Source organism: Panthera tigris, chromosome B2, assembly GCF_018350195.1.
Source record: "Panthera tigris isolate Pti1 chromosome B2, P.tigris_Pti1_mat1.1, whole genome shotgun sequence".
Taxonomy (NCBI): Eukaryota; Metazoa; Chordata; class Mammalia; order Carnivora; family Felidae; genus Panthera; species Panthera tigris.
The window spans coordinates 79689597-79717210 of record NC_056664.1 but is presented as its reverse complement, the minus strand read 5'-3'; the positions used below and the strand labels follow the sequence as shown (position 1 = coordinate 79717210).

Here is a 27614-nt window from a genome sequence, read left to right as displayed (position 1 = left end):
GCGCCCAACTCGGGGCTCAATCCCAGGACCCTGGGATCGTGACCTGAGCTGAAATCATCGAGTCGATGCTCAGTTGACTGAGCACCCCCAGGCGCCCCTCCTTAGTATTTTCTATGTAGACAATCATGTCATCTTCCAACAAGGACAGTATTATTTCTTCTTTTCCAACGTGCATGCCTTTTTTTTCTTCTTGCATTGTTGCAGCGGCTAGAATTTGCATACTATATTGACTCAGTGGCATCCTTGCCTTGCTCCTTAATTTACAGGGGTGTTTGTTCAGTCTTCCACTGTTAAGTATGAGGTCAGCTATAGGTTTTATGTAGGTGATCTGAATCATGTTGAGAAAGTTCTCCTCGATGCCTATTTGCTGACTGTTTTGTTTTGTTTTGTTTTGTTTTGATGATGTATGGGTGTTGGATTTTGTCAAATGCCTTTGCTGCATCTGTTAATATGATTATATAATTTTTCTTGTTTAGCTTATTGTTATGGCCTAAATGTTTGTCCCCCCCCCCCCACCCACCCAAATTTATATGTTGAAGTTCTAACTCCAAATGTGGTAGTATTTAGAGAAAGGTCTCTGGGAGGTAAACAGGATGAGATGAGAAGGTGAGTATGGTGACCCCATGATAGGAATTTTCTTCATAAGAAGAGGGAGACCAGAGCTCTCATTCTCTCTCTCTGTCATGTGGGAACTCAGCAAGAAGGTGACTGTCTGTAAGCCAGAAAGAGGAATTCTGACCAGGAACTGAATCTGCCAGCACCTTGATCTTAGACTTGCCAGCTTCAAGAATTGTGAGAAATTAAGTATCTGTTGTTCAAGCCCCCCAGTCTATGGTATTATATTATAGCAGCCTGAGCAGACTGAGATAGGGGAATTATATTAATTGAACCAGCTTTGCATACTTGGAATAAATTTCATCTGCTCATGGCATATAATTCTTTATACATTGGGGGAGGGTCGATGAAAACATGGGCTAAAAGAAGACCAGGCACAGCTGCCACCCACTCACCCATCTACCCTAGATCCTTGGTTCGCAACAACCTAAACATACAAGAGCCAGTTCTCACTGAAAACACACTGAGAGGACCGATAAGAAAAAAATGTCACTTTCTGAACGAGTTTCTAGACTAATTTATTTTCTGAAACCCAATTCATTATAGCTTAAGAGAACCAAGAAAACTAATAGGAGGGACTCCGGGAGTTCACCAATAAATCACCTGCACTGGCATCTGGGCTGCTTCTAAAGCTCCCTCCCTCTATGGCCTCTTGATGACATTCCTCAATTCGGATTAGGTGATGACACCTCGGAAGCATCAGGCTTGCAACAGGCTGATTACTGCCCTGGAAAACACTAATCCTCCAACGCACTGTGTTCAGAAAAGATGTAGCCATTTAGGGAGGATTTTTAAAATACTGACACCCAGGTATGCCAGGACATTTAAAATGTCTCCTCTAGAGTGGTTAAGAACTATTAACTACAGAACTTCAGGGTTTGTTTTCTTTTTTTAAACTTGGGGGGGGGGGTTATGGCACATTAATCTGGATAATAAAATACTCAGCTGTTAGAGGCTTCGATTTTAAGTGCAGACTAATGAGGCAAAGTGCAAACCACACGGGCAGACCACAAGCACAAGGAAGGGTGGATGGTGAGCTGCCTGAACACCCGGGGCCACTGGGGCGAAGCACCGGCCTGGCCCCGCCTCCACCCCCACTGAACACCACTGTCAACAGGCATGAGGGAGACTGAAGAGGAGCCACTCCGGAGACTTCCCCGAAGGCAGTGGAGGGGGAGGAGAGCAGCTGAGAGACTCAGGGCCAGCTCCGGTGCTCCTTTTCCCCAATGGCAGCTTCAACAGTCCCTTCTCAGATGCCGAGTCAGGTTTGAGTGTCCACCCAGAAGTTCTAAGACTTGCTCTCCTCAGTGGCAGGCTGTCTCTCCACAGGCTCCTGCAGGGACTCGTGTCTGACCTGCTACACCAGTACACTGTCTGAGAGCGCCACTTTTCCTTCCTCCAAGAGCATCTCCTCAGGGTATCTCCTACCTTTCTCAGCTAGAAACATGAGTCACTGTGCTGTCTGCCTAATCCACCCCCTCATCATAAGGTAACACTTGCTGAGACTTTTCTAGTATCGACCCAATAAGTTTCCATGCACTGTCTCATAGGCAAGCCACACAATTCACAGCATGCATTTGCCTACCCACGTCTGAGACATTTATTTCCTGCTAGTAAACATGTCTTTAGTTTGGATTATGGCATTTCAATTATCAACATTTCATGGTGCTCTGCAAAGAGCACCAGACTTCCAGGTGTCTAACCACAGAGTCGGCCGGATGCTCAACAGAACATGCTGTTCTACCCCACATGCAAGGCTCTGGGACCTCAGGGAGAAACATCCAGAGCAGTGAGTGGTTCCCCACTCGGCTGCTCATTAGAGCTTTGAAAACTCTCCAAGCCCAAGCCACACCCAGACCAGTTAAATCGGAACCTCTGAGTTGGGACCTGGGTATCAGTATTTTCAAAGACTCTCCAGGTGATCACATGTGCATTAGAAACCGAGAACCACTGACCCAAAGGAACGTCTGTGTCTGAGGACCATGGACTCAAGTGAGAGAACAGTAATTATGATAATAGCTACCATCCGTTGATCTTTCTACATCCTTATTACACTATACAGTAAAACCTTGGTTTGTGAGCATAATTCATTCCGGAAACATGCTTGTAATCCAAAGCACTTGTATATAAATCATATTTCCCCGTAAGAAATAATGGAAACTCAGATGATTCATTCCACAACCCAAAATATTCATATAAAAATGATTACAATAATATAATACAAAATAATAAAGAAAATGCAAACTATAAAGAAAAATAAATTAACCTGCACTTACCTTTGAAAACCTTTGGGGCTGGTGTGAGGGAGACCAGAGAGAGAAGGGTTATTGTGTAGGACAACTTTCACTAATGGAATCACTGCTATCTTTTGGATCAATGGACTCTTTTTCTGCATTGGTATCATTGTATACGCTTGCATGGATGTTGGCGACAGTACAGTATTAATAAACTCTTGTCACATACTGTATTTAATGTAACTGGCAATAAGGCAGCAAGAGGGTCTATATCTGCAGGCAACCTGACCTAGAATGGAGCAAAGCATTCCTAAGCTTATGGAAAAGCAAAGGACTGCTCATAGGTGCTTTGAAGTGACAAAAAAATACACTAGTGCCAGTTGTGGGCACCTTCCAACATGCTAAAAAAATCACTGATGTCTGCCAAACACCACAGCCTGAGACCAAGCATCTGAGCATGGAAGATGATCACCCACAATCCCGCAGATAGAGACAGAGACAGAGAGAGAGAAAGAGAGAGAGAAGGCCCATTGGCTCAGTTGTGGTCATGTGACGTTCAGTGTCACGTACTGCTCATATTGGAGGACATCGCTTGTTTATCAAGTTAAAATTTATTAGAAATGTTTGCTCATCGTACAGAACAAGTTGCTCACAATCCAAGGTTTTGCTGTACTAAGCACCCTGCACAGACTATCTTATTTAATCCTCACAACAATTCCCTGAGGTAGGTATTGTTAGGCTGATTTTACAGAAAGGAAACCAAGGCTCAAACTTGCTAATAACTTGGCCAAGCTCAAGAGATGGTCACAGAGATGCCTCCACTCCTGGTAAGAAAATAATGGGAAAGATTTTTAAATGGGTGACAAATTCAGAGAGACAGAAAGTGGAACAGTGGTTGCCAGAGACCAGGGGCAGGGGGAATGGGGAGTTACCATTGAACAGGCACACAGGTTCAGTTTGAGAAGGTGAAAAAAGTCCTGGAGATGTATGGTGCTGACGGTTGCCCAAAATGCGAATGTACTTAATGCCATTGAATCGTACACTTAAATATGGTTCGGGGCACTTGGGTGGCTCAATCAGTTAATTGCCTGACTCTCAATCTCCGTTCATGTCTTGATCTCAGGATAGAGAGTTTAGGCCCCACGTTGGGCTCTGCGCTGGGCGTGAAGCCTACATACATACATACACACATAAATAAATAAATAAAGGTAGGGGTGCCTGGATGGCTCAGTTGGTTGGTCAGCTCAAGTCATGATCTCACTGTTCGTGGGTTCAAACCCCGCATCGGGCTCTATGCTGACAGCTTGGAGCCTGGAGCCTGTGTCTCCGCCCCCCCCCCCCCCCCCCCCCGTCTCTCTCCTGCTCATGTTCTCTCTCTCTCTCTCTCAAAAATAAACATTAAAAAAAAGGTAAAAAAAAATATATGGTTCAGATGGTAAATATCATGTTATGTTTATTTTGCCATAATTTTAAAAAAACAAAAGAAGAGAAATTTAAAAATAAAATAAAAATGGGTGAAAGAGATACAGAAAGAGAGGGGACTAGGTGCCCTGGCTCACGCAAAATGCAATTCCAGGTTATCTCCCACTGTCTTCATTGTCTTTTAGTTATTTTATAGCTCTAAGTTGTAGAATGCTGAGGGTAATGCCAATAAATTGTGTCTAGAAGAGACCCAGTAGATACTGGCCGGCTTCATATCCAATAAGCAAATATATTTGCACTTTCCTGATGGCCTACACAATTGTAATTGTTTGAATTCTCCTCTGAACCAGTTGCAACATCTCAGTGGTTCCCTCATGAATTAATATAATAAAATCTTAACATGTGTTTGTTTTATAACTGTTGCTCAGAATTACCAGCATATGTCAGGTTTCCCTGATGATTTCTGATGATAAACTACAAAGGCCTAAGTTCTCCTGGTTGAGATTTTCGTCCCACGAGGCAAGGCTTGTAGTTACTGCAGAACAAAAAGCAGACTTTTCTGTCAGACCTGACTTGTAACTGTACACCCTGGTTGCCCCCCCCCCCACCCCCCCGGTGGAGTGTGCAGATCTAAGAGTCCCGAGCAGGACCAGGGGCTGTTATCAGCCCTGTGTAGTAGGCTCCTGCTTTCATTCGGGAGGTGAGAACACACTGGGCCACTGGGTGTGAGGTGAAAACTCCCAGGCAGCCTTGGGAGGGAATCCTGTTTTCCAGCTGAGTGGATGGTGAGGAAGGGGAGGGGTGTGGAGACCCTCCCACTGCTCCCCTCCCATCAGCCACTCCCATGCTTTTCTCCCTGACTCCCAGCAGCAGGCCCTAGACACAACCCAGACCACGGGAAAAAGAAAATCCTACAAAACCCAAGCTGAAGTAGAGAGGAACAGAGGCCAAATTAGTCACAGCAGAGAGCTCCTCAAGAGAATGCTAGAAAGGCAGGATAAATTCAGAAGATGAAGAGCTAGGAAAATAGAGAGAGGACGGAGCAGTCAGGAAGAAGAGGCCAGGAAACCACTGGTCACGGTGCATCCAAGCATGGGAGATGATCACCTACAATACCACGGCTGGGGGGGCGGGGAGCGGGGGAGAGAGAAGAACCATTGGCTAGGTAGACCTCCAAGCCTCTCTCGCTGTGCTGGTGGAGGGTCCACTGGCACAACCTCAGTGCAGAGCAATTCCGCTCTGGCTGTCACAATTTCAAGGGCACATGTGCCCTGACCCAGCAGTGCCAATTAGAGAAATCTGTTCCACAGATATAACCACACTGTATAATAAGACCTTAGGACAAGGTTGGTCACTGCAGCATAATTTACAAGAGAAGATTAGCATAATCTAAATGCCCATCGATAGGGAATAGGGTAAGCCAATTACAGTCCACGGAATAAAGCAAAGTGAAGAATCATATGTCCAGTAGCCTACAATTTGTATAAAAGGAGGGAAACAATAGAGATACTTCCATTTTTTTTATATATGCATGAAATATGTCAGGAAAAAATGCAAGAAACAGGTAACACAAGTTGTCTTCAGGGAGGGAAACACTGAGTGGGAGACAGCACAGGAGAAAGACTTGTCAACTTTTGTATCTTCTGTATCAGAACCATGTGAATGAGCTACTTATTCAAAAACTGAACAATTTTTATATCTTTTTAAGCAAATATATGGAGACTTCTGGAAGAATCATGCTACACACAACATGTTCTCTCTCACATGAACCTCTTCACCTGAGCAACATTCTTGTAAGCATGTATTTCCCCCACCGCCTACCTCTCGGGGACTGACAGCTTTCAGGAAAGGACTACAAACCCAAAGGCTGGCAGACACAAGTTCAGACTCACACCATTTCAATAAGTCCTAATATTAAATACACACCCACAGAACCAAAAACAAAGCAAATGAATAACAACAAAATAGGTCCTTGGTTTCCACTGCTTCCCTGTGCCCTGGAAAGCTGGCTTCACAGACCCCTCCTGGAGGTTTTGACCAATGGGAAACAGGTTCAAGAGTAAGAAGTCCAGGCAGTAGCAGCAGGAGGGATGACGTACGCAGAGCCTGCTCTTGTTCTCTTTCCTAAACCATGAATGTACATCATTTACCTCCAGCCTTTCTTTGGAGTGACTGCCAGAAAATATCTATCAGCCCCACATGCTCTTCATTTCTGCAAGAACTATCAAGTGTCATGCTTGGGTTTACTACAATCAAACCCTTTGCAAAGGGTTTACCTTCAGGAATTAACTCCTGCCAATTGTGGAGGCTTGGCAAGTCCAAACTCTGCAGGGTAAGGGAGCAGAGTGTGGACCTCAGCAAGAGTGGCTGTTTCACCTCAAGCCCGAAGGTAATCTGGATGCGGTATTCTCTTTTCCTCACAGGAATCTTTTTCACTTAAGGTCTTCAACTGATTGGACAAGGCCCATCCACACCATGGAGGATAATCTGCCTAACTCAGAGTCTACTGATTTAAGTATTAATCTCATCTATGAAACACCTTTACAAAAACATCTAGTTTTGACATCTAATTTTTTACAAAAACATCTAAATGTGTGACCAAATATCTGGGTGTCATGGCTTAGCCAAATTGAAACATAAAATTTACCATCACACAAGATCACAAAGATTTTATCCTGTTTTCTTCTACAATTTTTATAGTTTGTAATTCCTGCATTTAAGCCTATGATCCCTTTTGAGTTAATATTTACATGTGGTACATAACATTCACTTTTTTTGCATCCAATTGTTCCAGCACCATTTGTTGAAAAGACAGTTCTTGGGGCGCCTGAGTGGCTCAGTCGGTTAAGCACCTGACTTTAGCTCAGGTCATGATCTCACGGTTCGTGGGTTTAAGCCCCACATCGGGCTCTGTGCTGACAGCTCAGAGCCTGGAGCCTGCTTCAGATTCTGTGTGTCCCTCTCTCTCTCTGCCCCTCCCCTGCTCACGCTCTGTCTCTCTCTGTCTCTCAAAAATAAGTAAATGTTAAAAACAAAATTAAAAAAAAAAAAAAGACTGTTCTTTTCCTGCTGAATTGCCTGGGTATGTTTGTCAAAAATCAATAGACCACATGTGTGTAGATCTATTTGTGGACTATTTATTCTGGTCTCTTGACCTTTTCTGTCTTGATTACGACAGTTGTATAGTGGACCTAGAAATCAAGCAGTGACAGCCCTCCAACTTTGTTCATCAAAATTGCTTTGGTTAGTCTAGATCCTTCAAGTTTTCATATAAATTTTAGAATCAGCTTCTCAACCTCCACCAAGAAAGCCTATAATGGTCATTTCTTTAATGCTAGAAATTGTGCTCAACAGTTGTCCTCCCATTTAACCTTCACAGCAACCACATAAGGTTGGGATTATCCTTATCTTTCAGATGAGGACATTGAATGGCTTTGTATCCTCTGCTCAGGACTCCTGCCTGGTACTCAGACCAAAACTCTCAGACCAAGAGGTGGACACTGTGCATTGTCAGGATCTCCTCCCGATGGCTACTGCACTTGGCACTAAGCATGGTTTTAAGTTCTTTGCATACATTGATTTAGTTGCTTAAACAACCAAATGGGTAGCTACTATTATTTAATACTCATTCCAGAGATGACAATATGAAACAAATATGAAGTAATCTCCCCAAGATAGCAGAGGTGGTAAATATGCTGGCATCTGAACCCAAGGCAGTCTGGTTCCCATATCCATGCTCACACCCTCTACACTACACAGCCTTGGTACGGAATTTCGAAGTTGCTACAAACCTCCAGGAATGGTATGCACGTGGCATGGGAAGGGGTTGGGGGAGAGTCGGTGGTAGAAAAGTCCCTTTGGCCTAACCCCCTCCCACAGGACAGCCTCGTTCTTTGTGTGTGTTGAGGGGGAGGGGGAGCAGGAAGGGATGGCTGGGGCTAATGCTGGAAAGAGCAGGGATAGTGCAGGCACTGGAAAAAGGGGCAGGCAGTGCCCTGAGCGTAGGACTCAGAGCCACACAGGGCTAATTCCCTCCCAGGTCAGCTTCTATGCTTAATTGGCCTTGACCCAGTTACTTCAAGTTCAGCAAGTCCCTTTCCTTACTAGTATGCCAGAGACAAGAGCACACAGCTGTTGGGAGCAATTCACTGAGGCAGTATTTGCGGAGCAGCGGTCCAGTGCTGCTAGAAGCACTCAAACACAACTTCAATCGACTTGATTTTGCTTGGCAAATTACTAAAGTTAACATATGCTTATTTTAATAAGTGGAATGATACAATGGGAGAACCTATAAAACAAAGCTAATCATCTTCAGCACCAGGTAACCAAAAGGAGCAGTCTCCTGTGTTCCCTGCTCAAGCAAGTACAAGCATGTTCACCTAGAGAAGTGGATTTGTTTTTCAACCAAAATACATCATACTGTACCCATCACTTGCTACCTGCCTTCTTCACTTATCAATGGATATAAGTGGTCAACATAAGTTCTAACTCCCCAATTTCTTTGTGCATGAATATATGTATATATATATATGTATATATATATGTATATATATATATATATATATGCAAATTGACACAAACGAGATCTATATGACACTGTATACATTTGCATATTATCTTTGGTTCCCATTTTTGTCTTGCTTCCGGGCCCTCCTTCCCTACCTCCACAATCAGTCCCATGTGGCCACCCCCAGAGTTTTCTGCCTGCTCACTCTGCAGTGAACTCTGGGGGCATACTCTCTGAACAAGCTCCTTGAGGCCCTGATCTGTACTTCTTAATCATCTAAATCCCTATGTTATTACTCAGGGGTAGTGGTAGAAATCAAATGGAGTTCTGGTAAGCATTAATTTTATGAATAAAACCATTTTTCTTCTTCACTAAAGTTGCATCAAATAACCTTTGTCTGGTTGCTTTGGGAGGGAACAAAAGCTGCAGTGAAACATCCCAAGGACCTGAAAGCTCGATAAAAAGACACTTTGCCTCTGGATTCCTAGAGGCTCATGACTCTTACTATACAGTTGGCGCTTGGCATTAAGGAGAAGTACAGAGGGTTTATTCAGACAAAAAAAAAACCTACTGGCATTGAGGTAACAAAACTAAGTTGTGTGTAAAGATTTTTAGCTAAAATGTGAGGTGACTATGGAGAGAAAAACAAAGCTTTCTTGCAAAGAAAAAAAATCCCACTTTCTGTTTTAATGCCAAATACGTCAGGCAGTATCTATGTGTGGGGCAACTAGAAAGGCACAGAGGAGAGAGAAAATTAGGAGGCAGACAGGGCCACGATAGGTCACTGGGAGCATGTGTAGGCAGAGGCATGTGAAGGAGTCAAAAGAAGGGAGGGTGGCTTGGGCTTCCGCTTGAGACTGGGCAAATGTGTGCATCCATTGGCAAAGAGACCGTGGAAAGAGGATTGGGTTTCAGGAGGGGCATAGGGACGGTGCTGGGTATTCAGATGTGATGTAGCTGTGAAGTACCCATGGATCACTCAGATAAAGATGCCCATCAGGGTAGCTTGGCAAGTCAATCAGGAGATACAGCTGAACTGGTGCCTGGCCAGAGCTGGTAAGTCAAGGCAGGTGTGCAGAGTAAGAGCAGATGAGGGCTGAGAGCCCCAAGGAAAGCCAGCTCCAGAGGCAGAGATGGCGAAAGGAGGTGGATGAAGCTGCATCAGAGAAGAAAACCAGAGGCAGAGCATCGGGGGGGCCAAGGAAGCTTCATGGAGGGGAGGGTGGGCAACATGCCAACTCTAGCCCATCTCCCCAAAATAAACAGACTTTTTTTCCCCTGTCTTGTTCACTGGTGTAAAGCAGGTGCTCAATTAATATTTGCTGGATAGGTGAGGTGACAGGTGACCAGTGGCACAGAGGTGAGGGGGGTGAGGAGCCAAATTACTTGGAGGTCCTGAGCCTCCAATTCTAACAGCCAATATACTCCAGGGACACATCTGATTTCACAGGATACCCAATGTTCATGTCAGATTACCTGATCTAACTGAAAATGTGTTGGTCAATACAACATGAAAAATAATTGGTCTAAATATGATAATTATGCAAATGGCTAATCAGAGTTCTTAGTAAGCTTCTTAAAACATGAATTTTAAATGTTTGTATGTAGTTTCCACACCAATTCCCTGCTCCCAATCCCATTAACTCTGAGGACTTGTCCTGTGCACAATTCCACCCCTACATGATGGATAAGGCATCACAGCAACACACTATTAGCTACTAAGTAAAGTTCCTATGAAAACAGAAGAGACTGCACTTGTCTGAGCCCTGGTGTAAAAAAGAGGACATCTGCATGAGAGCCAGGAGATCCAGGCTCTGGTCCCAGCTCTGGCACTTTCTAGCTTGTCCAGTCACTCCCCTTTTATGGCCTTCCATTTCCTCACAACTCTAAAAGAAAAATCTGTGGGGTGTGTGTGTGTGTGTGTGTGTGTATGTATGTGTATGTATATATACACAGGGTTCTGGGGCTGAGCAACACATATGTGAAAATAATTTGGAAAGTGTAAAGTGTGACACCATATGCAATACAATTATTGGGATACTGGCTTATTAAAGTGCCTGTATATGGAGCGCCTGGGTGGCTCAATCGTTTAATGATCTGACTCTTGGTTTCGGCTTAGGTCAAGATCTCACAGTTCGTGGAACTGAACACTGTGTCGGGCTCCGCACTGACAGCATGGAGCCTGCCTAGGATTCCCTCTCTCCTCTCTCTCTACCTCTCCCTCCCCACCATTACTCTCTCTCTCTCTCCCAAAATAAATAAATAAACATTTAAAAAAATAATCAAGTACCTATGCATATGAGGTCCCAGGCAGGAAAACATTTGCAGATTATATCTACCGTGTGCAAGATGCCAAGGAAGATAATCTAACAAGAAGTAGTTCACAGCGAGTTCACAATCCAAAATTATAAACCCACAGTTGCAACATGCTGGGTCAGAGCAAGGATTCTGGAGCCAGATGGCCAGGATTTGAATCCCAACCCTGACACTTTCTAACTGAAACTCTGGATGGGTTAGTTACCTAACTTCTTCTTACCTGTTTCTTCATCTGTATAATGAGCTGAGGTTTAGAATATTTAATCACTGAATAGCTCTTGCAAGAGTTCCAGGCACCTCATAAGCACTATCTAAGTGCAAGCAGTCAACACTCAACATTATTCCCCTCATTGAATGTACACGGGGCTTATTGTGTGAATAGTGTGCTGGGCACTGCAGATTTTGTGCCCACTGAGATTTTATAACTGTGACAACTCATGTTCTCATACTTAGTCTTTATGGAAGCCCTTTAAGTTTGGGGAAAAATTTGGGGTGCCTGATTGGCTCAGTGGGTAGAGTATGTGACTCTTGATCTTGGGGTTGTAAGTTTGAGCCCCGCATTAGGTTTAGAGATTACCTAAAAATAAAATCTGAAAAAAAAAGTTTGGGGCAGAATTTGAAATTCATGAAGTAAAGAGATTTGCCTACATCAGTGGCTCTTAGTCAGGAGACTAGTCAGGGGACGTTTAGCAATTTCTGGAAACATTTTTGGTTGTCACAAACTAGGGAAAAGCATCTTTTTTTTTTTTTTTAATATATGAAATTTATTGTCAAATTGGTTTCCATACAACACCCAGTGCTCATCCCAAAAGGTGCCCTCCTCAATACCCATCACCCACCCTCCCTTCCCTCCCACCCCCCATCAACCCTCAGTTTGTTCTCAGTTTTTAAGAGTCTCTTATGCTTTGGCTCTCTCCCACTCTAACCTCTTTTTTTTTTTTTCCTTCCCCTCCCCCATGGGTTTCTGTTAAGTTTCTCAGGATCCACATAAGAGTGAAACCATATGGTATCTGTCTTTCTCTGTATGGCTTATTTCACTTAGCATCACACTCTCCAGTTCCATCCACGTTGCTACAAAAGGCTATATTTCCTTCCTTCTCATTGCCACGTAGTATTCCATTGTGTATATAAACCACAATTTCTTTATCCATTCATCAGTTGATGGACATTTAGGCTCTTTCCATAATTTGGCTATTGTTGAGAGTGCTGCTACAAACATTGGGGTACAAGTGCCCCTATGCATCAGTACTCCTGTATCCCTTGGATAAATTCCTAGCAGTGCTATTGCTGGGTCATAGGGTAGGTCTATTTTTAATTTTCTGAGGAACCTCCACACTGCTTTCCAGAGCGGCTGCACCAATTTGCATTCCCACCAACAGTGTAGGGAGAAGCATCTAATGAGTAGAAGCCAGAGCTGCTGCCCCTCTCGCTCCTCTCTTCCCTCCCACTCCTGGGAAAGAGAGAAGCCACCACTGCGGGTGGGTAGAGAAGCACTCAGCGCCTCCGGGAGGGGACTGCGCCCGCCCCTTCTGAACCTCTGAGTATGGCTGGACCAGGCGATGGGGCCAGCGGGCAGCCGAAGGTGCGCAACAGGGCCGGCGGGTGGCCGTCCTTGACCTTTGGTCTGGTGGCCCAGCAGAACCCCTGGAAGCCCTGTGGTGAGGCCAAAGATTGTACAGAAACAGCTTAAGACCACTCAGTGGTCATTACTACCCATTCAGTGGCCTGAGCAGTGGGAGCTGCACCCCAGTCTTCAGCTGGGTGCTGAGCACTCCAGTCTGCGGTGGGGAATTGCTGAAAAGGCACAGAGGGACATGCCTACCTGCAGAGCAGGTCTGGGACCACAGGTGGAGTAGCCATGAACTCGGGAGCCAGAGTAGTCTGTTCACCCTAAAATTCTTCCTTGATTTAGATGGCAGAGAAGTGGGGGGATCCATACATCCCGTGTCTCTCAAACAAAGAAGTGTAGAAGCCAAAGGACTTTGAACACCAGAGCCTGGGAGGAAAAGAGACTGCATCTACTAGGAAGAAAATGGGAAAGCTGGAAAAAAGATAGGGCTACTCCAAGGAACAAATCAAAGCATACCTGGTAGAGGGTACAAAATATTACTATGAGTAGGGTAATAAAATAACCAAAGTCACAACAACAGAGAGCAAGTAACAAGCCCCGAAAAAATACCTCCTGAAAGGCCAGACCCTGGACAATGTATGACCCTCCTTCAGTATAGCAGTGCTTGCAGGTGCAGAGCACACAAGCTTTTAAAACGCATAAGGGACAGAAAACTAGCCAAAATGATGAAACAGAAGAGTTCTCCTCAAAAGAAACTCCAGGAAGTAGCAACAGCTAACGAACTGATCAAAACCAATTTAAGCAATATAACAGAACAAGAATTTAGAATAATAGTCATAAAATCAATCGCTTGGCTTGAAAAAAGCATAGAGAACAGCAGAGAATCTATCGCTAGACATCAAGGGACTAAAAAATAGTCGTGATGAATTAAAAAATGCTATAAATGAGGTGCAAAATAAAATGGAGGCAGCCATAGCATGGATTGAAGAGGCAGAGGTGAGAATAGGTGAATTATAAGATAAAATTATGGAAAAAGAGGAAGCTGAGAAAAAGAGAGATAAAAAAGTCCAGGAGTACAAGGGGAGAATAGAGAACTAAGTTGATGCAATCAAATGGAACAATATCCATATCATAGGAATTCTAGAAGAACAAGAAGAGAGAGAGAAAGGGGCTGAAGGTGTACTTGAACAAATCACAGCTGAGAGCTTCCCTGATCTGGGGAAGGAAACAGGCATTGAAATCCAAGAGGCACAGAGAACTCCCTTCAGATGTAACTTGAATCGATCTTCTGCATGAAGTGAAATTGGCAAATTTCAGAGAGAATTCTGAAAGCAGCTAGGGATAAACGGGCCCTAACATACAAAGGTAGACACATAAGGGTAGTAGCAGACCTATTTACTGAACCTTGGCAGGCCAGAAGGGAGTGGCAGGTAATCTTCAATGTGATGAACAGAAAAAATATGCAGCCAAGAATCCTTTATCCAGCAACTCTGTCATTCAGAATAGAAGGACAGATAAAAGTTTTCTGAAACAAGCAAAAACTGAAGGAATTCATCACCACTAAACCAGCCCTACCAGAGATCCTAAGGGGGACTCTGTGAGTGAAATGTTGCAAGGACCACAAAGAACCAGAGACATCATTACAAGCATGAAACCTACAGACATCACAATGACTCTAAACCCATATCTTTCAACAGTAACACTGAATGTAAATGGACTAAATGCTCCAACCAGAAGACACAGGGTATCAGCATGGATAAAAAAAACAAGACCCATCTATTTGCTGTCTACAAGAGACTCATTTTAGACCTGAGGACACCTTCAGATTGAAAGTGAGGGGATGGAGAACTATCATGCTATTGGAAGTCAAAAGAAAGCTGGAGTAGCCATACTTATATCAGACAAACTAGACTTTAAATTAAAGGCTGTAACAAGAGATGAAGAAGGGCATTATATAATAATTACAGGGTCTATCCATCAGGAAGAGCTAACAATTATACATGTCTATGAGCTGAATATGGAAGCCCCCAAATATATAAAACAATCACAAACATAAGCAACCTTATTGATAAGAATGTGGTAATTGCAGGGGACTTTAATACTCCACTTACAACAATGGATAGATCATCTAAACACAGGATCAATAAGGAAACAAGGGCCCTGAATGATACATTGGATCAGATGGACTTGACAGATATATTTAGAACTCTGCATCCCAAAGCAACAGAATATACTTTCTTGTCAAGTGCACATGGAACATTCTCCAAGATAGACCACATACTGGGTCACAAAACAGCCCATCATAAGTATAAAAGAATTGAGATCATACCATGCATACTTTCAGACCACAATGCTATGAAACTTGAAATCAACCACAGGAAAAAGTCTGAAAAACCTCCAAAAGCATGGAGGTTAAAGAGCACCCTACTAAAGAATGAATGGGTCAACCAGGCAATTAGAGAAGAAATTTAAAAATATATGGAAACAAATGAAAATGAAAATACAATAATCCAAATGCTTTGGGATGCAGCGAAGGCAGTCCTGAGAGGAAAATACATTGCAATCCAGGCCTATCTCAAGAAACAGGAAAAATCCCAAATACAAAATCCAACGGCACACCTAAAAGAAATAGAAGCAGAACGGCAAAGACACCCCAAGCCCGGCAGAAGAAGAGAAATAATAAAGATCAGAGCAGAAATAAACAATATAGAATCTAAAAAAACTGGAGAGCAGATCAATGAAACCAAGAGTTGGTTTTTTGAAAAAATAAACAAAATTGACAAACCTCTAGCCAGGCTTCTCAAAAAGAAGAGGGAGATGACCCAAATAGATAAAATCATGAATGAAAATGGAATTATTACAACCAATCTCTCAGAAATACAAGCAATTATCAGGGAATACTATGAAAAATTATATGCCAACAAACTAGACAACCTGGAAGAAATGGACAAATTCCTAAGCACCCACACACTTCCAAAATTCAAACAGGAAGAGATAGAAAACTTGAACAGACCCATAACTAGTGAAGAAATTGAATCAGTTATCAAAAAACTCCCAACAAATAAGAGTCCAGGACCAGATGGCTTCCCTGGGGAATTCAACCAGACATTTAAAGCCGAGATAATACGTATCCTTCTCAAGCTGTTCCAAAAAATAGAAAGTGAAGAAAAACTCCCAGACTCATTCTATGAAGCCAGCATTACTTTGACTCCCAAACCAGACAGAGACCCAGCAAAAAAAGAGAGAACTACAGGCCAATATCCCTGATGAATATGGATGCAAAAATTCTCAACAAGATACTAGCAAATCAAATTCAACAGCATATAAAAAGAATTATTCATCATGATCAAGTGGAATTCATTGCTGGGCTGCAGGGCTGGTTCAATATTCTCAAATCAATCAATGTGATACATCACATTAATAAAAGAAAACATAAGAACCATATGATCCTGTCAATCAATGCAGAAAAAGCATTTGACAAAATTCAGCATCCTTTCTTAATAAAAACACTTGAGAAAGTCGGGATAGAAGGAACATACTCAAACATCATAAAAACCATTTATGAAAAGCCCACAGCTAATATCATCCCCAATGGGGAAAAACTAAGAGCTTTCCCCCGGAGATCAGGAACATGACAGTGATATCCACTCTTACCGCTGTTGTTCAACATAGTGTTGGAAGTTCTAGCATCAGCAATCAGACAACAAAAGGAAATCAAAGGCATCAAAATTGACAAAGATGAAGTCAAGCTTTCACTTTTGCAGATGACATGATAATCTACATGGAAAACCTGACACACTCCACCAAAAGTCTGCTAGAACTGATACATGAGTTCTGCAAAGTCAAGGGATACAAAATTAATGTACAGAAATCAGTTGCATTCTTATACGCTAATAATGAAGCAACAGAAAGACAAATAAAGAAACTGATCCCATTCACAATTGCACCAAGAAGCATAAAATACCTAGGGATAAACCTAGATGTAAAAGATGTAAAAGGTCTGTATGCTGAAAACTATAGAAAGCTTATGAAGGAAATTGAAGAAGATACAAAGAAATGGAAAAACATTCCATGCTCATGGATTGGAAGAATAAATATTGTTAAAATGTCAATACTACCCAAAGCAATCTACACATTCAATGCAATCCCAATCAAAATTGCACCAGCATTCTTCTCGAAGCTAGAACAAGCAATCTTAAAATTTGTATGGAGCCACAAAAAACCCCGAATAGCCAAAGTAATATTGAAGAAGAAGACCAAAGCGGGAGGCATCACAATCCCAGACTTTGGCCTCTACTACAAAGCTGTAATCATCAAGACAGCATGGCATTGGCACAAAAACAGACACATAGACCAAAGGAATAGAATAGAGACTCCAGAATTGGACCCACAGATGTATGGCCAACTAATCTTTGACAAAGCAGGAAAGAATATCCAATGGAAAAATGACAGTCTCTTTAACAAATGGTGCTGGGAGAACTGGACAGCAACATGCAGAAGAATGAAACTAGACCACTTTCTTACACCATTCACAAAAATAAATTCAAAATGGATGAAGGATCTAAATGGGAGACAGGAAACCATCAAAACCCTAGAGGAGAAAGCAAGAAAAAACCTCTCTGACCTCAGCCGCAGCAATTTCTTACTCAACACATCTCCAAAGGCAAGGGAATTAAAAGCAAAAATGAACTATTGGGACCTCATGAAGATAAAACTTCTGCACTGCAAAGGAAACAATCAACAAAACTAAAAGGTAACTGATGGAATGGGAGAAGATATTTGCAAACGACATATTGGACAAAGGGCAAGTATCCAAAATCTATAAAGAACTCACCAAACTCCACACCCGAAAAACAAATAAGCCAGTGAAGAAATGGGCAGAAAACATGGATAGACACTTCTCTAAAGAAGACATCCGGATGGCCAACAGGCACATGAAAAGATGCTCAACGTCACTCCTCATCAGGGAAATACAAATTAAAACCATACTGAGATATCACCTCATGCCAGTCAGAGTGGCTAAAATGAACAAATCAGGAGACTATAGATGTTGGCGAGGATGTGGAGAAACGGGAACCCTCTTGCACTGTTGGTGGGAATGCAAACTGGTGCAGCCGCTTTGGAAAACAGTGTGGAGGTTGCTCAAAAAATTAAACATAGATCTATCCTATGACCCAATAAATAGCTAGGAATTTACCCAAGGGATACAGGAGTGCTGATGCATAGGGGCACTTGTACCCCAATGTTTATAGCAGCACTTTCAACAATAGCCAAATTATGGAAAGAGCCTAAATGTCCATCAACTGATGAATGGATAAAGAAGTTGTGGTTTATATATACAATGGAATACTACTTGGCAATGAGAAAGAAAGAAGGAAATATAGCCTTTTGTAGCAACGTGGATGGCGCTGGAGAGTGTTATGCTAAGTGAAGTAAGTCATACAGAGAAAGACAGATACCATATGTTTTCACTCTTCTGTGGATCCTGAGAAACTTAACAGAAGACCATGGGGGAGGGGAAGGGGAAAAAAAAGTTACAGAGGGGGAAGGAGGCAAGCCATAAGAGACTTTTAAAAACTGAGAATAAATTGAGGGTTGAGGGGGGTGGGAGGGAGAGGAAAGTGGGTGGTGGGCATTGAGGAGGGCACCTATTGGGATGAGCACTGGGTGTTGTATGGAAACCAATTTGCCAATAAATTACATATTAAAGAAAAAATAAATAAAATTCATAGAAAAAAATAATAAAAAAAAAAAAAAAAGAAGAAGAAGAAGCCAGAGATGCTGCCAAACATTCTACCATGCATAGGGCCAATTCCCTCAACAAAGAACCGTGTGACCCAAAATGTCAATAATACAGAAGTCAAGAAACCCTGGCCACATTAACAAGTAGTTAATAAGCAATGGAGCCTGTACCAAGGTCTTTGGATTCCAAATCCATTGCTTTTCTTCTATGCAAAACACACAGAAATGTGGGAGATAAACTCAGACCCAGGTCAGAGTGATAGTCTGGTGGGGGGTTCGGAGTAGTCACAGATACAGAAGTATCCAATTATTAGAGACACAGAGTGAAGGGGTAGCATTTCATCAGTTGAAAAGAGACAGAGTTCCATGCAGGATACTTCTCTGAGTGCAATCCCTGAGCCAGATTCTGAATGAGTAGACCTTACAGGGGCAGAGTGGGTGCATAAGGCCTTGAAAGAGGTCTTGCAAGGAAGAATCTATAAACTGAGTTTCCCAGGCAACACTGTGAGCTCAAAGACAATAAAATATTGCCCTCAAGGTTCTGAGGCAAAACAATTCTCGGCCTAGGTTTTATACCAAACTGTCACTTAAGTGATTAGAATAAAGATATATTTTCAGACATGCAGACTCTCAAAACATTTATCTTCCTGTTCTCTTTCTTCAGAAGTTACCAGTGACCATGCACCACCAAAGGGAGGGTGATGTGGGTTGTGGCAAATGGGATCTAACACGGGGAGAGGTGAATGGAATTCTCAGGATGACTCTGTTCAAGTAGAACTAGAGAGAAACCCAGATCAAACTGGAATGGAGAGATGGGTGACTCCAGAAGGGATATCTATCTCAAGGGAAAGAATAAAACTGATAAGTACATGATGGGATTAATCATGGAAAATTGTACTAAGAACCGTTTTACAGAATTGCTGGAGGATAGAGGGAAGACTTAATTATAAGTCTGAATAAAACTAAACAAATAAAAAATCAAGGCAATTATCAAGTCCAGGAAAAACAGCAAGTTATATAAAAATGGAAATGTAATTAATTATAGTACAACTCTTGGCTCACCAATGAACAGCAATTACATAATCACAGTAATCATGAATCTGCTCAAAAACTGTGATGTAACAAGACTGAGACAGTGTGGAAGAGCAAGGGGCAATAGATTATGTCTAACACTGATCAATCTTGGGGTGCCTGGGTGGCTCAGTCAATTGAGCATCTGACTCTTGATTTCAGCTCAGGTCATGTTCTCACAGCCATGAGATCAAGCCCTGTGTCAGGCTCTGTGCTGAGTGTGAAGTCTGCTTGGGATTCTCTCCCCCCCCCCTCTCTGCTCCTTGCCTCCTCGTGCATGTGCACACACACATGCTCTCTCTCAAAATAAATAAATAAACATTAAAAAAAAATAAAGTTGATCGATCTCTCCCATGCATTCTTTCTCAAGAAGATATAAGTGCTGTGTCATTCAACACAGTAGCCAACAGTCACATGTGGCATTCAAATTTTAATTAAAATTAAATTTGAAATTAAGCCACACTAGCCACATTCTAGGTACTCAATAGCCATGTGTTGCTAACCTAAATATAGACAGATATAGAACAGCACAAATATAGAACATTTCACTATCATAGAAAATTCTGTTGGACAGTGCTGTACTAGGGGGTGTACCACATCAAACCAAGGGAGTAAACCAAGAAAGAAAAAGACACTGAGGTCCAAAACCAAATCAACATATACAAAAATGGTAAGCGGAATCCCTAGGATAATAGTGAAGAGTGATATCTGTCAGAAGGCCTGAAGGGCCACCAGTCCAGACTAAAATAGGGGAGGGGTCTCCAGAGAACATCTCTGCAAAGAGACTCAGTGGAGAGATTTATCTAACACATCTGAACATCCAGAGAGAAGATCAGGAACTGGGGAAGAATTTGGGGATGACTTGTTATATGTACACACAAAACCAAGGGAACAAACATGGGATAATTATTAACATCATAGTAAGGAAATTACTACCAAAAAAAAAAAAAAAAAACAGGAAACATAATGATACTACATACTACATGGCTCAGCTATAAATAAACTTGTTAAATTAATGTAAAGACCAAATGCTGATGTCACCTAAGTAATGACACAACTATATTATGACGGTAGAAACTGTATCTGAGAGCAGGGTAGAGGAAGAAAGCTATATCTTAAAAGCATCGGTTTTTATATTAAGTCAGTGGATGACGCCTAAAATGGAAAAATCAAAATCAAGCAATGTCAGGACATCATTTACAAATGTAAACACTAAAAGAAACTACCAAAAGACTTGCATGTAGTTGCCTATGGAGACTCAGAAATGGAAGACAAACATAGTAAAAATACTTGACACTTTATGCGTAGGTGTAACATAAACATTAAAGTAATACCTAAACTGCTTTTTGTTTGTTTTTATTCTAATTCCAGTTAGTTAACATTCAGTGCGATATTAGTTTCAGATGTATGAGATAGTGATTCAGCACTTCCATACAGCACCCAACAAGTAATCCCTATCACTTATTTAACCCATCTCCCAACCCCTTCCCTCTGGTAACCATCGGTTTGTACTCTATAATTAAGAGTCTGTTTCTTGGTTTCTCTCTCTCTCTCTCTCTCTCTCTCTCTCTGTCTCTCTCTCTCTTTCACTTTGCTTGTTTGAATTGTTTCATTAATTCCACATGAGTGAAATCATATGGTATTTCTCCTTCTCTGACTGACTTGTTTCACTTAGCAGATACTCTCTAGCTCCATCCATGTTGTCACAAATGGCAAGATTTAGTTCTTTTTTATGGCTGAATAATATTCTGTTCCAGAATATATAAAACACCTTCTTTATCCATTCACCTATCAATGGATACTTGGGCTGCTTCCATATCTTGGTTATTGGAAATAATACTGCTATAAACATAGGGGTGAATGTATCCCTTTTAATTAGTGTTTTTCTTTTTTTAATTTTAACTTTATTTAAAAACTTTTTAAAGTTTATTTATTTAGTTTGAGAGAGCGAGCACAAAAGCACAAGAGCAACAGGAGCAGAGAGAGAGGGAGAGAGAATTACAAGCAGGCTCTTTTGATGTAGTCCCAATAGTTTATTTTTGCTTGTTTCCCTTGCCCCAGGAGACATATCTAGAAAGAAGTTGCTATGGCCACTGTCAGAGAAGTTACTGCTTGCAGTCTTATCTAGGATTTTTATACTATCAGGTCTCACATTTAGGTCTTTAATCCATGTTGAATTTATTTTTGTGTATGGTAACAAAATGGTTTCATTCTTTTGCATGTAGCTGTCCAGTTTTCCCAGCACCATTTGTTGAAGAAACTTTTTCCCATTGCATATCTTCCCTTCTTTGTTGAAGATTAATTGACCATATAATTTTGGATTTATTTCTGGATTTCTATTCTGTTCCATTGGTTTATGTGTATATTTTTGTGCTGGTACCATACTGTTTTGATTACCGCAGCTTTGTAATATAATTTGAAGTCTGGAATTGTGATGCCTCTGGCTTTGCTTTTCTTTTTCAAGATTGCTATAGCAGCTATTTGGGATCTTTTGTGGTTCCATACACATTTTAGGATTGTTTATTCTAGTTCTGTGAAAAATGCTGTTGGTATTTTGATAAGGATTGCATTGAATGTGTACATTGCTTTTGGTAGTATGGGCATTTTAACAATATTTTTTCTTCCAATCCATGAGCATGAATGTGTTTCCATTTCTTTGTGTAGCCTTCAATTTCTTTCATCAGTGTGTAATAGTTTTCAGAGTACAGGTCTTTCACCTCTTTTGGTTAGGTTTATTCCTAGGTATTTTATTATTTTTGGTACAATTGTAAATCAGATTGTTTTCTTAATTTCTCTTTCTGCTGCTTCATTATTGGTGTACAGAAATGAAATAGGGGCACCTGAGTGGCTCAGTCAGTTAAGTAAGCGACTCTTGATTTCGGCTCAGGTTGTGACCGTTCGTGAGATTGAGCCCTGTGTCAGGCTCCACACTGACAGCATGGAACCTGCCTAGGATTCTCTCTCACCCTCTCTCTCTGCCCATCCCTCCCTCTCTCTCTCAAAATAAATAAATAAACTTAAAAAAAAAGAAATGAAACAGATTTCTGTAGATTGATTTTGTATCCTGCGGCCTTATTGAATTTATCAATTCTAGCAGTTTTTTGGGGGACTAAACACTAAAGGTTTTCTATAGAGAGTATCATGTCATCTGCAAAGAGTGAAAGTTTTACTTCTTCCTTACCAACCCCGAGGCCTATTTCCCCCCTTGTCTGACTGCTGTGGCTAGGACTTCCAGTACTATGTGGAATAAAAGTGTTGAGAGTGGGCATCCTAATCTTGTTCCTGACCTTAGGGGAAAACCTCTCACTTATTCCCCATTAAGGATGATTTTCACTGTAAGTTTTTCATAAATGGCCTTTAATACGTTGAAGTTTGTTCCCTCTAAACCTACTTTATTGAGGGTTTTTATCATGAATGGATGTTGTACTTTGTCTAAACTTTTTTAAATGAAAAATTAAGCTGATTAATCAACTTAGCAGTATATGCATATTCATTATAGAAATATGGAGATAAATGCCAGCAGGAAAACAGCTAAGAGATCTGAGAGTTTGTTCTTTTGGGGAGCAGAGTCGAGGGGTGGGCAGGAGACAGCTCTTTCTGTTAAATGCCTTCCAACAGTATTTGAACTTATACTTTTAAACCTCCTATGTGCCTGCACTACTTTGAAAAAGATAACTATTAAAGAACAAATGATGTAAAAAAATAAAAAAGATAGGCAACAACAAGCATTGGCAAGGATACAGAGAAACTGGAACCCTTAAACACTGCAATGGGAATGTAAAATGGTACAACCACCCTGAAAAATAGTTTGGCAGTTCCTTAAAATGCTAAGCACAGATTTATCGTTTATTCCATCAATTCCACTCCTGGGTATTTACTAAAGAGAAATGAAAACACGTCCACACAAAAACCGTACACCGGCATTCACAGCAGCATTATTCATAATAGTTCCAAGCTGGAAACAACCCAAAACATCCACCAACTGATGACTAGGTAAACAAAATGTGGCGTATCCATACAATGAGATATTATTCTGCAATAAAAGAGAATGACATACTGATGTAGGCTATAACATAGATCGACTCTGAAAACATTAGGCTAAGTGAAAAAAGTCAGACACAAAAGGCTACATACTATATGATTCCATTTATGGGAAATGTCCAGAAAACAGATATTTAAATTTTTTTAGGTTTATTTATTTATTTTGAGAGAGACAGAGAAAGCATGAGTAGGGGAGGGGCAGAGAGAAAGAGGATGAGAGAGAATCCGAAGCAGGCTCTGCACCATCACTGCACAGCCCGATGCAGGGTTCAAAGCCATGAAACCACACAATCATGACCCGAGCCAAAACCGAGAGTCAGACTCTTAACCCACTGAGCCACCCAGGCTCCTCTAGAAAACAGACACGTAGAGACAGAAAGTAGATTAATGGTTGCCAGGAGCTGGGGGTGGGAATGGGGAATGACAGCTAATGAGTAGAAAGTTTCTTACTGGGATGATGGAAATGTTCTAAAATTAAAACACGGTGATTATTGCACAACTCTGTAAATACATCAAAAATCACTGAATTGTATACTTTAAATTTTTTTTTTTTAACATTTATTTATTTTTGAGACAGAGAGAGACAGAGCATGAATGGGGGAGGGGCAGAGAGAGAGGGAGACACAGAATCGGAAGCAGGCTCCAGGCTCTGAGCCATCAGCCCAGAGCCCGACGCGGGGCTTGAACTCACAGACCGTGAGATCATGACCTGAGCCGAAGTCGGCCGCTTAACCGACTGAGCCACCCAGGCGCCCCATGAATTGTATACTTTAAATGGATGAATTTTATGACATGTAAGTTATACCTCAATAAACCTGTTTTTAAAAAAAGCAAATGATGAAGTCTGTTTTAAAAAGAAAAGAAAACTTTCAGGGCACCTGGACAGGTCAGTTGGTTAAGTATCCGATTCTTGATTTCAGCTGAGGTCATGATCTCACAGTTGTGAGATCGAGCTCCATGTCAGGCTCCACGCTGGGTGTGGAGCCTGCTTAAGATTCTCTCTCTCTCCCTCTCCCTCTGCCCTCCCCTTCTTGCACATTCATTCTCTCCCTCAAGAAAGAAAGAAAGTTCACGTTAGAAAGAAAAAGAAAACTTTCAGACTGTGAGCTAAATGTTTATCAATAATTTGTTATTATAACAATCCTGAAAAGATGGTATCATTAAGTCTTTTACAGTAAGGAAACTGATGCTCTAAGAAGTCAAGCAAGTGGCACAACTAGCAAACATAGCAAAGTGAAAATATGTGAGCATGCACCCTAACTACACAGTTCATGCACCTTCTTGCAGGTGTGATTGCCCAGACCCTGAAGAGCTGTGGGCGAATCACACCAAAGCCTGAGCTATGGCTCCCTTCACCGTCAGTTCCATACAAGCTTATCACCATTTATGTGCAGGGCATTATTAGGCCAATAGGTGACCTCTGCATAGCCCAATATTTTGTCAGAGACAAGCATCGTGATATTGTTTATAATGAATATATATCTGGTTTTAGTGTCCGTTCCTGGCTCACAGCTCCCCAAATCCTTGGAATTTCCTAAGTGATAAGAACAACAGGAACATCTTTTTTTACAGTAGCTGGTCTTTGTCCTCATTCCTGAAATAGCTCCAGAGACAAAAAAGTGAAACTAATGTGTTCTTCATAATAAGCCCCTTCCAACCACACCTGAATTTATGTTAATGAGGGAACTTTTAGAAAGCCCTAAGGATGCTGCTGGTTGCCAGGGCAACCAACCATAATTAGATGGTCACATTTTCAGTCCCATCCCCTGACCTCCAGGGAGAGGGGTGAGGCTGGAGGTTGAATGTCAATGAGCAATCAGCAATGAAGCCTCCATAAAAATCCAAGACAAGCCAGAAAACTTCTGGGCTGGGGAAGACATGGAAGTTCCGGTAGGGTGGTGCACTCAGAGCGCATGGAAGCTCTGTAGCCTTTTCCTCATACCTTGCCTTATGTATCTCTTCTATCTGGCTGGTCCTCAGTTACAACCTTTCACAATGAACTAGTAATTTGGTAAGCAAAATGTCTTCCTGAGTTCTGTGAGCTGCTCTAGCAGATCAGTCAAACGCAGGGGATCGGGGGATTGTGGGAACCCTTGATTCTGTGTTGGTCAGAAGCACAGGTGACAACCTGGACTTGGCGGCTGGCATCTGAAGTGGAGTGGGGGGGGGAAATGCAGTCTTGTGGGACTGAGCCCTTAACCTGTGAGGCCTGATGCCACCTCCAGGTAGACAGTGTCGGAATTAACTGCTTGGTGGGGCCAAAAAAGCACACGTCAGAATCATAAAATGCAGAGACCGCATGTGAGTAACTGAAAATGCGTGCTGGCCAATCTGTGCCACAGGTGGTCAGACATTAGCATTTGAAAATTAAGCTTCGCTTCTCTCCACAGCTATGTGGGGTGGCCTGGAGGGTGGGCTTTGGAGCCAGACTCTGTAGGTACAAGTAGCAATTCTGCCACCCAACAGCTGAAGAACAGACCCTGAGCAAGTAACTCTCTGTGCCTCAGGCTCTCTACATCTCTACAGTGGGGATGAAAAAAAGAACCTCTTCTAGAGGACTATAAAGTCCTTAGAGCAATACTAAGTGCTCAATAAGTGTCTTCCATCAGCATTATTTCATCTATATATTTTAACTTGTCACCTAACTATGCAGCCTGACTTTCCCCACTTTTGCTACAATATCGCCCTTTAGCCAGTATGTTTTCTCATCTACCGTGGAATTATCTGTTTCCTGACCCATATGAAATGAAAGCCCAAAGAGATGGTGGCTGTCATCTGGCCCAAGTCTGTTACTGTACATATGGGAACAGTGAGGTTCTGCACAGCCGATGGGCTGCCCTGTTCCTGTACAATAATGAGATTACTGTACATTTTTTCCAATAACTTTTTATGCCCCCCAACTTCTCCAGAAACACCTCTTGTCCATTTAGCTAAAGAAGTAGGTGAGAAAAGGCCATACTGTGATTTTTTAAAGACTGTCAAATGCTAATTACAAGTCACTCCAGGGGCACCTGGATGGCTCAGTTGGTTAAGCATCTGACTTCGGCTCAGGTCATGATCTCACGGTATGTGAGTTCGAGCCTCACATCAGACTCTGTGCTGACATCTCAGAGCTTGGAGCTGCTTCAGATTCTGTGTCTCCCTCTCTCTCTCTGCTCCTCCCCCACTCTCACTCTGCCTCTCTCTCTCTTTCTCCAGAATAAATAAACATTAAAAAAAAAATAAGTCACTCCACTTGAAAGATAGCATTGAAAACATTTTAATCCTCCTTCCTGTTTCCCAAACTGCCACCACTGGAAAAAAGAAAAAGCTAGTTCCATGAAAGCTTCAAACCAACACAAAAGTTGTACAGACAATGGTTATTAAGAGGTAGGCTTTTTCCCAGGGAATGGCTAAAGTGTTAGTTTTTTTTTTCTTGTTACCTTGGTAACTGCTACCTTGGCGCCCTTGTTGATGAGCTGAACCACATTCTCTGCTTGGCCTTTGTACGCAGCTATGAGAAGGCGTTCAGAAAGTGCAGCGACCGCATCCTGCTGGCTCATGAATTAGGAGAAAAAGAGGTTTTCAGGAAAGCAGTAGACAAGTTCCTTCAGCTCAACACGATGCCACTGGCCCGGGCAGGCACCCACGGGTAAAGACGCTCCCGATCATCAGAAGGTGCCTGTATTACTATGCCATCTTCGGGACCTAGGGATTACAAACAAAGTTGCCATCAGCACCGCTCAGCACACAGGACAGGCCACACACCTCCTCTCTCTGATTTTAGGGCATCTGCTGATCGCTCACTGCAGGGGACAGAAGCTGAGTAAAGATAGGACGAGCAGGAAGCACATACTCTGCACACCAAGCCCCTGAACTTGCGAGTAGAAGGCAGCAGATGTGCCAACCTCCCTCCCTTCTTCCTCCTTCAGGGACATTCTCCAGAGGACTATGGCCAAAACTGTGAGGTCTGCTCTGTACTTCCATCCCGGGTAGCAGAGGCCTGATATAACCCCATCAACATCACCTGGGTTCCAGGCCTGCCTTTGGCAGGTAACTGAACTGCGCATGATGACGAAGGGCCTTCTGGCCGTGTTTTGTGGGTCCACCACAGCCG

General features: G+C 42.2%; 1 protein-coding gene across 2 annotated transcripts in view; it reads right to left on the bottom strand.

The window, feature by feature from the left end:
• The window catches only part of ANKRD6 (ankyrin repeat domain 6), an 82900-nt gene extending 55840 nt beyond the window's left edge, over positions 1-27060 (bottom strand). For both annotated transcript variants that reach the window (XM_007076929.3, XM_015535208.2), the window contains exon 1: positions 26941-27060. In XM_007076929.3, coding sequence (XP_007076991.2) covers positions 26941-27060 — 120 coding nt within the window. The remainder of the gene's footprint in view (positions 1-26940) is intronic.
• Positions 27061-27614: the final 554 nt, after the last annotated feature.